At 38.4% G+C, this 10,075-nt stretch overlaps 1 protein-coding gene across 1 annotated transcript in view; it reads right to left on the minus strand.

The window, feature by feature from the left end:
• Window positions 1-89: 89 nt before the first annotated feature.
• Window positions 90-10,075, minus strand: part of LOC107119309 (G-protein coupled receptor family C group 6 member A-like) — a 16,009-nt gene continuing 6,023 nt past the window's right edge. The window contains exons 4-5 of the mRNA XM_015421780.1: window positions 8,376-8,502; window positions 90-997 (exon numbers count right to left, since the gene is read on the minus strand). Coding sequence (XP_015277266.1) covers window positions 90-997; window positions 8,376-8,502 — 1,035 coding nt within the window. The remainder of the gene's footprint in view (window positions 998-8,375; window positions 8,503-10,075) is intronic.

Genomic DNA, 10,075 nt, shown 5'->3' on the forward strand with positions numbered 1-10,075 from the left:
ATAATGATGACAGAAATACTCCAGAAGAAAACATAGACCTCACGCCCTTACTGCTGTTTCCAATAGGATATATTTTTGGAATATCTTCATCAGATTTGATTCTTTGTTTTTATTAGCTGTCCTTTTGTGTTCAGCTCCGGTCTGAGTAGAATGATGTAGCATTTTGGGGAAAAGATGCATCCCAGTAGCCCAGCACTGGAGGTTAAGATGGAGAAGATCTCCACAGCCACCATGGATTTCCCCTTGGTGCTCAAGTAGGTCGGAATGAAGGACACCCAAACACTGCAAAAGACCAACATGCTGAAGGTGATGAACTTGGCTTCATTGAAACTGTCGGGTAACTTCCTGGCTACAAAAGCCACGGTGAAGCTGATGATGGCCAGAAAGCCTAGAAAGCTCAGGACACAGTAATACATGGTGACTGACCCTTCATTGCACTCTAACACAATTTGCTCAGTCACGGAATGCATATCAAAATCTGGGAAGGGGGGAGACATTGTCAACCACACAGTACAAATAGTACCTTGTAAAAGGGAACATGAAATGACAATGGAACTGGACAGCTTTTTCCCTACCCATCTCCTCATTCTGGACCCTGGCTTTGTGGCCATGAAAGCCAGAACCACAAGAACTGTTTTGGCCAACACACAAGAAACAGCCACCGAGAAGATGATGCCAAAAGCCGTTTGTCGAAGGAGACAGGTAACCTTCCCGGGCTGGCCAATGAACATCAAAACACAGAGGAAGGAGAGCAGGAGGGAGATGAGGAGAGTGTAGGTGAGGTCCCGGTTGTTGGCTTTGACTAAGGGAGAGTCCCGGTGCTTAATAAAGATCCCGAGCACCAAAGTTGTGATGAAAAAGAAGGAAAGTGCAAGAGTGACCAAACTGATCCCCAAAGGTTCTTCATAAGACAAAAAGCTGAAGTATTTTGGCAGGCATAAATTCTGGTCTTTGTTTGGATACTGACCTTCAGGACACCGAGAACATTCATTTAAGTCTGAAAAAGAAAGCATCCTTTTTGTACATGCATGTTTTCGGCAAAGTTCATTGTGATGTACTAAGCTTTCTGCCTTTAGCAGTACCCTCAAAGCAGTGCCCATAAAGCATGCAAGACTTCCCTCAAAAGGTAAAGATAAAAGTTTCCCTTGCTCAAAAGCTAGTCGAATCCAACTCTAGGGGGCAGTGCTCATCTCCTTATCCAAGCCAAAGAGCCAGCACTGTCCAAAGACATTTCTGTGGTGATGTGGGCAGGATGACTAAATGCAGAGGCTCACAGAATGCTGTTTACTTCTCACCAAAGCGGTACCTATTTATCAACTTGCAATTTCTTGCTTTCAAACTGCTAGGTTGCCAGGAGCTGGGGCCAGAAACGGGAGCTCACTCGATGGAGTCTCGAACGGCTCAACTTCCAGTTTGCAGTTCAGTGCCCTACTCTTGGTATAATGAACGACATTATTTCCTGTAGAATTTCTGGATATGCTGCACTTCTTCGTCCCCAACTAGGAAGACTTGCATATCTTGGCATCTTTCCCTTTGCATTAATAAGCACAGATTTCAGGAGAAATGCATTCATCATTAAGCTACTGAGGCTGCCATCCTAAGAACACTTTCCTGGAAGTAAGCACAATTGAATAGAAATGGACTTTCTTCTTGGTAGACCTGTCTTGGATTTCTCCAAGTATCTTGTCAAAATTTCCCCAAGTGTCTTCTCAAAACTCTTTTTCCCAACACAGGCTAAGAAGTGTTGCTTCAAATCAAAGTTACAAAATTCTAGAGAGAGACTAAATCTCACCCTAGCCTTGGTAGGTTCCACCAGACCTTTCAGGCTATCTCAACAGCCCAGGAGTGAAAGGACATGTCTCCCAGTTTCTCAAGGAATTAACAAGAAAAGTCCGCCCTGCAGAGTGGGACTGCAGACTGAGTCCCCAAACAGAAAACAGGTAGCTGGGACTTCCGGATCCAGGCTCAATGACAGAGGGTGTGTGTTGAGCTTGCTCCTCTATCCTCTGATCCTTAACTTTCTTAAGGCTGTTTTCAAAGCCTCAAACTCCCTCCCGAAGAGAGGGGTGTGGTAGGGGACTTGCTTGATTTAAGCCTGAAAGAGTGGCGACTCTTGGTGCTTAGCTAGGTGTTCTGAAACAAGAAAGTGAATAGGAGCCCCAATGAGACTTTGAAGTCACAATGAGCACAAGAGGAGCCCAGAGGATTCCATAGAGTCAGAAAGCAACAACCCTATAATCCAAAATCAACAACACAAGCTAAGTATATTTAAATAAAACTCACCTTAATTAAGTCCCAATGAGGGACAGGATTTATGCTGAAAAAAAGTTGGCCCTCCATTTGAAAACGAACTAAGAAGGATAAGCGGCTAGTAAAAATAAATAAGGTTAAGTGGCTAGTAAAAATAAAAGATGATTAAAGGAGGATGGGGAAAAGAGATAGGAGCAGGATTTAGAGCTTGAAACTACAAAAGGGTTCCCCCCCTTCTCTTCTTTCTTTTCTCTCCAATATATGAGTCTACGTTTTTAAACCGAGCAGTGATTGATGGGGCATATCGAGGCAGGGCATAGAGGCGGCGGCAGACTGACATGGCAGTGACAGGAGTCGAGAGGAGAAAGGCAGATGCAGAGGAGTTACGTGACATGATAGCGACCGGAGCTGTGCAGAGAAAGGCGAATGTGGAGGAGAAAATTGGAGGTGGCTGGAAAATTGGAGGTGGCTGGTGATGTGGCAGCGACTGGAGCCGGGAGCAGAAAGGAGGGAGCAGAGGATTGACATGATGTGACAGCAACAGGAGCCAAGCAGAGAAAGGTGGGAGAGGAGGAGAAAATCAGAAGCGGCTGGATACATTACGTGTGTGGGCACTGTACGAACCCCTATGAAATAAAATGGATGAAATAACAACTCAATTTAAAACAGAAACACGGGAAATTAAGAAAAAGATATTGGATAACAAACAAGAAATAATAAAAATATCATCTATACAGGAAATATTTAAAGAAAAATTAAAAGACTTAGATTTTGAAGTTTTAGAATTAAAGGCTAAAAATGAAAGAATTGAGGACACTCTCATAAATTTTGAAATGGATAAGGCAGCACTAATAATAAGGTGCCAAAATATACCAGAGAATATAGAGAAAAAATTGAAAGAAGAATGGGCACAACATTTAGCAGAATAGCTACAATTAGGTACGAGAGAAGAAATAAAGAATAACATTGAAGATATATACAGGAGAAACTCATCATATGCAAAGAAACATAAAGTTCCCAGAGAGGTACACATTAAATTGTACAGGAAATATATGAAAGAGAAAATACTCAAAGCCACATATGAAAATAAAGTTACCATTCAAGGAGAAGAAATCAAATTCTTAAAGGAAGTCCCTTGGAGAGTAAGGGAGAGAAGGGCTCCCTATCTTAAATTGACAAACCTTTTGAGAAATAATGGAATTGTCTTTAGATGGTTGGTTCCAGAAGGGGTGCTTTTCACTTACGACAGTAAGAGGCAAAGGATAGATTCAACATTTAAAATTGAATACTTTCTAGAGAAACATGGAGAAGACTTGGGGTTTCAAAAAGAGGAAGAAGAAGAGGAGAGAGAGGAAAATAGGGACTCGGAGGAGGAAACTTCAGAACAATAAAAAGGGGAAAGTAAAGAAGCTGCTACCAAAAAGGGGAAGAAAAAACCAAACAAAACTACTTATCAGATTTTAACTAGATTTAAGGAAGAGAATAAAGGAGGGAACAACAATAAATAAACATTACATCGACTAAAAAAATTAAAATATTATCTACTAATATAAATGGGCTGAATAGCCCACAAAAAAGAAGAAAAACATTTAATCAAATAAGTAAAAATCAAGTGGACATTGTATGCCTACAAGAAACACATATAAAGAAAGAAGATATTAAATATCTGACAAATAAAAAATTGGGAAATGCTTTTATAGTGTCAGATCAAAAGAAAAAAGGGGGGTAGTAACATATGTGAAAGATTATTTAAACCCTAAATTGTTAAATGCATCAAAAGATGGAAGGATAGTTGCAGTTGTAATAACAAGAAATGGTAAAGAGACATTGATAGTTAAGATATACGCACCGAACCAAAATCAAGAAACCTTCTATAAATCAAGAAACCTTCTATAAAGAATTACAGACAATATTAAATCTGAAGTAAACTGAAAATATATGTCTAGTAGGGAATTATAATGCCATACTTGACCCTGAAATTGATAGAAAGAGTAACAGGAAAAGGAACAAACCAGGTACAATAATGCCAAGAAGTTTCTTTAAAATAGTGGAAGAGTATAATATTATTGATGCTTGGAGAACTAGAAACTTTTTTAAAAAAGAGTTTTTACATATTACTCACCAAGGCATAATTCTTGGTGGCGAATCAATATGATCTGGATAACATCCAAGATGATACATGAGGTGTTAGAGTGTGAAATTCTACCTAACACATTTGCGGATCACAGCCCTATTATGTTGACTTTAGTGGATGAACAAAAGAAAAGCAGATGGACTATGAACTAAGGACTTCTTCGAGACCAGGAATTTGTTAAAGAACTAAAGAAGAGATCGTGGACTTCTTTAAAAGAAATATACAACCTGAGGTAAAGATTGAAATAGTTTGAGATGCATTTAAAGCTTTCATTAGAGGTTGGTTTATCAATCAGAATGCATGGAAAAAGAAGCAAGATAAAAAGAAATATGAAGCTTTAGTGGAACAAATAAAAATAGAAGAAACTAAAATGAAAAACGCTACAGATGTTATAGATTATAAATTTAAATTACACCTCCTTCATCATAAATTGATTATACTCTTGAATAATGAAATAGCAAGAAAAATTGAATTCAAACAATATTACTTTGAAAATATAAATAAACCTAATAGATGGTTATCTTATAAACTCTGGAAAGAAAGAAAAACGTAAGATACAAGAACTTAAAAGTATAGTGGAAGGGTATTATAAAGAGTTATATCATCAAGAACACCAGGAAGAACAGCAAATTAAAGAATATCTAGAAAAAGGGAACTATACTAAATTTAATGATCAACATAAAAAGACTGAATGAAACAATTGCAATGTGTGAGATTGTAGAATCAGTTAAGAGGCAAAAAAAGAAGAAAAAAAACGCCAGGTCCAGATGGTATTCCTGTGGAATTTTATCAGATATTTCAGGAACAGTTAGATGTAACTTTAAAAGCCTTATTCCAAAAAATAGGAAAATCAGAAGAGACACCTGACTCTTGGAATCATGCACTAATTACATTAATACCCAAACCAAACTCGGAGGGATGTGAAATTAAAAACTACAGACCTATATCTCTTTTAAATTCAGATTATAAAATATTTGCTAACATATTAGCGCACAGATTGAAAACAGTCTTATCGCAAATAATACACAAAGACCAGATGGGTTTTTTGCTGAAAAGACAAATGAAAAATAACTTGTGCATAGTTATCGACGTATTAGATTATTATGAATCACACCCTGAAAAAGAGACCGTGCTAATGTTTCTTGACGCTGAAAAAGCTTTTGACAATTTATCCTGGAATTTCTTGTTACAGAAGTTAGATGTAGCGGATTGTGGAAATCAATTTTCGCCTATAATAAAGGCAATTTATTCAACACAATATGCTAAAGTTCTAGTAAACGGAGATCTGACAAACAATATAGAAATACAGAAAGGCTCGAGACAGGGTTGCCCACTATCTCCATTATTGTTTATCTTTGAACTAGAATCATTAAATAATTCAGTAAGAAACAATGAACAGATAAATGGCTTAAAAATAAGAGGGGAGAAATTTGAATTACTGGCATTCGCTGATGATCTTCTATTTATAGTGGAGAATCCTAAAAAATCTATTAATTTTTTGATGGAATCAATTAAAGCATATGGTTCAGTAGCTGGCCTAAAAATAAACTTGAAGAAAATGAAACTTTTATTAAAAAACTGTCAACCAGGTACTGCACAAGAAATTCAAAAAATAATGTCTATGGAGATAGTGAAAAAGTGAAATATTTGGGAGTTTATGTAACTAGCAAGTGTAGTTCTTTAATAGATGATAATTATTACAAGTTGTTAGAAGATATTAAAAATGATTTTTTGAGATGGAATGAAATACCATTATCTATTATGAGCAAAATTGCAGCAATAAAAATGAATATACTACCAAGATTCCTATTTTTTGCCCAAAATATTCCTATATTAAATTGATCGAAATTTCTTATGGAACTAGATAGGATTACAAGAAAATTTATATGGCATCCTAAAAGATCAAGAATTAAGTGGAAAGTTCTCCAAGACAGAAAGGATAAAGGAGGGATGAATGTACCAAACTGGACATTATATTACCAGGCAGCCTCTTTAACTTGGATAAAAGAGTGGATTACATTGGAAGACACTAGAACATTAGTGTTAGAAGGTCATGATCTTTGTATGGGTTGGCACTCATACGTATGGTACGAAAAAGAGAAAATACACTCGCTTTTTAATCGTCACATATTAAGAGGAGCCTTAAGCAAAATTTGGAATGAGATAAAAGAGAGATTTTATAGGAAAACACCAAGATGGGTCTCGCCACTAGACGCTTTTGTAAAGCCTTCACTTTTGTCAACAATGATAAATTAAAAACAGAAGAGAAATTGATGCGCGAACATCAAATTAACTTATCATGGTGGGAGCGATCTCTATTACAAGATAGGTATGGTAAAGACAAGCTAAGAGGATTTGAAGATAGGAATAACCAACTTGATAAGATCTGGTTATCATCCAGTGATTAATTCAGAAACTTTATAGATTCTTATTAGAGGATTACGAGTTAGATGAAAACACCAAAACTACAATGATTTCATGGATAAAGTATATGGGAAAAAACATGGAAATAGAACTATGGGATACAATTTGGAAATCTGTAAAATATATGAGACCTATATCATATAAGGAAAATATTTATAAAATTTTCCACAGGTGGTACTGGTCTCCAGATAAAAGTGCAAAGTGTTACCCTAATACATCTAATAGATGTTGGAAGTGTAAACTGAATGTAGGGACCTTTTACCACATGTGGTGGAAATGCAGCAAAATACAAAAATATTGGGAAATGGTACATAAAATTATTCTCAAAATTTTAAATTCAGACATTTTGTTAACACCTGAAATTTATTTGCTGAATATAATTCCAAATGGCTACGCAATGCAAGATGTATATTTATTAGTATATATTATAACAGCTGCACGAATACTACTGGCAAAAAACTGGAAAACGGATAAAATACCCTCAAAAGAGGACTTAATATTTAAACTCTTAGATCTTGCACAAATGGACAACTTGAGTTTATTGCTCCAAGGTAAAGACAATAAAATACAGAATAAAAGATGGTTAAGGGTATATAATTGGATAAAGCATGTAACAGATTAATAATATGTAAAACGTTTATAGTATATATAATGCATGTAACAGATTTATAGACCCTAGAAATTTATGTAATCTAAGAAAATGAAATGTTTGTAATCTTTTTAAAATATGAAAAATAAATGGGGGGGGGGGGAAGAAAAAAAAACAGACAGCCGGTAGGGGGTCAAAAGCCAAGACTCTGGAAGAAGGCTTTGTGGTCAGTGAAGGCAAAATTCATGACATGATTAAAAAATATAATTATTTATTTTATGTGCAAAAATATATTAAAAGAGGCAAGACTGTGAAGGAATAAACCAGATAAATCTAAGCATATCCCGCACAGCTAGTACATAGAGTCAAGGTTCCAAGTTACCTGACGTTGGTTCATCTCAGGCAATAAGCTCCAAGATACCCAAGGGCATAGCCCTTCCGAGCAAGTACTCGAGATAGATGCCAATAGCAGAAGTGGAGCCATGTAACCACTGATATGCTTCCGTACAAAGAGGTTACAAAGTCAGCCATATAGCAAAGGCTAACTAGATTTATGGGTCTCTGATTGACCTCAGGCCTGTTAGGCCAATAAGAAACCTGAGAGATGATGTAACTCTCTCGATGTTGCTAAGCATATGATGTATAAGGTGATAGACCAGAGGGAGGAGAAACAAAAATATACTGCAGTTAGGCCTCACCTCTCTTCCCACAGGTGCCCATACCTTCTGTTGCTTGGATTGTGCTAATTAGAAGACCAAAGTAAATTGGAACTCTGTAGCACCCACAGCTGCAAACCATTTAGCTGGCAAGGTCACTCTGCTCTAACTGCCCCTGGGAAGATTTCTGTAGGCCTTTTTGCAACCTGAACTAAAGATTTTATTTCACAGAGCAAAGCAAGAAACCATTTTTCTTTACAGGTCTATGTGCATGTGTGCATATTGAATTACAATCAATGTATCTGCTACTGGAATCTCTTACCTTTTTCATTTGAAATCTTCCCTGCTGGACATGCAAGGCAATCATAGCAGCAAAAAGGCTGCCCTTCCTTCTTTGCCCTGCTAAAACCAGCATGACAGTCCTCATTGCAAAGAGAAAGAGGTTGCACCTAGCCCAAATAGAAGACAAAAGGATTTGGCATGGCATGATGACATGGCCTCTAGAGAATGCTTGGAGTGCAATGGATGGTTGAGAGTTCTCCATCCAAAGCCTTTTATTGGCATATAGGTTGAGAGTTCTATAATACTTAGAGTCCTGTAGTAATGCAATGGGATGGGTGCAGTCTTTGGGAGCCTCTCTCTTTCTTCTGTGAAAGAGCATCATAATCTTTGATAGTATGGTTCTAGCAGTGGGTTTGAAGGACAGTTAAGGGACCTTCCTGGTCTACAGTTTTCTTAGTTCAGCAATATCCTCTCTGGGTGAGGTTGTTTATGTGATATGGATTTCGTGATGGATACTGCCACTGTCATTGTGCAGGGGTACTTCAGCACCGATGGCAAACCTGCCTTGTCTGGCTATGCTCAGGAGTTCTTGTCCTCCACAGCATCTAGAGGACTGTCTCATGTTGTACTAAACCCCACTAATAAAAAGGGACATCTGGCAGATTTACTCCACTGCATTGGGAAGCAGACTGGCGAACTGATGGGAATCTGCCATCTATAACTTCCCTTGTGAATAGGTCATAATCTATTGAACGCCTGGGTGCAGTTAGTTGTACCTTGCTACACTGGTGCTTGACCCCTTAAGATGGTTAATCCCCTTAGCCTTGAGGATCACATAGATTTCTGAAATGCTACCCAGGCAGAGTTTCAGTGTCCATTGTCTTAATTGGAACTTTCTGTAGAATGATTGTAATTAGTTGCAATTGTTTTAATTCGGTTGTTTGTATTTTCGATATACTTCATTTTTCTTTTATAGGCTTCAGTGAATACTTCAAAAAGTGGGACAAACCGGAGTTTTTAAAATAACTTCTGCCTTCTCAAGGCTTTTTTTTTCCCTTTAGGGAATGTATCCTGTTAGTTACTGTGATGGAATCTGTCATGTTGTGTTTGGTCAAGCTGTGCTCATTCATCAGGATACTGCTACAATTGGTAATCTTTGTCTATGCTCTATCTATATCCTTCAGTCTATAAATTTATAATCCCTTTACCCTTGAAAGCACACAAAGGAAACTACTTGACATACCCCAGTGTCAGGAGTGGAGCCCCCACGCCTCCCTCCTTCCTGTCAAGAGGGTCAAAGATGGGAGAAGTGGATTGGCCATCTAAGACCTGGGCCCCGATCCAGAGATCACCGGGAATCCCACGGGTCGAGCCAGGGTCTGGATTCGGGCACCAGACATGGACAGGCACAGGTCCAGAACACCTTTTGAAGCAGGCCCACCACCCAAGGAGGTGGGAAGGGCCAAGCGGGACAGGGTTCCCCTCAGGGATATGACCACCAACGGGTGGGGTGGGACCTCTGGGGGGATAATGGATGGGTGATTAGACCTTGGAGTGGATTGCTGTAAAAGGGAGGCACACACTGGCAGGGAATAAAAAGGCCAATTGCCCAAAACGCAGCCGGGGAGAATAAAGCCCGGTCCCAGGTGCCATGAGGAGGAGTGTGTGGCGTGCTGAGGAAAGGGAAAAAGCGTTAGGTGAAACACAGACCCTCAAACCCGGGACCAAGGCTGGGGGAAC

The sequence above is a fragment of the Gekko japonicus genome, unplaced genomic scaffold, assembly GCF_001447785.1.
Source record: "Gekko japonicus isolate JY-2015 unplaced genomic scaffold, Gekko_japonicus_V1.1 scaffold4541, whole genome shotgun sequence".
Lineage (NCBI taxonomy): Eukaryota > Metazoa > Chordata > Lepidosauria > Squamata > Gekkonidae > Gekko > Gekko japonicus.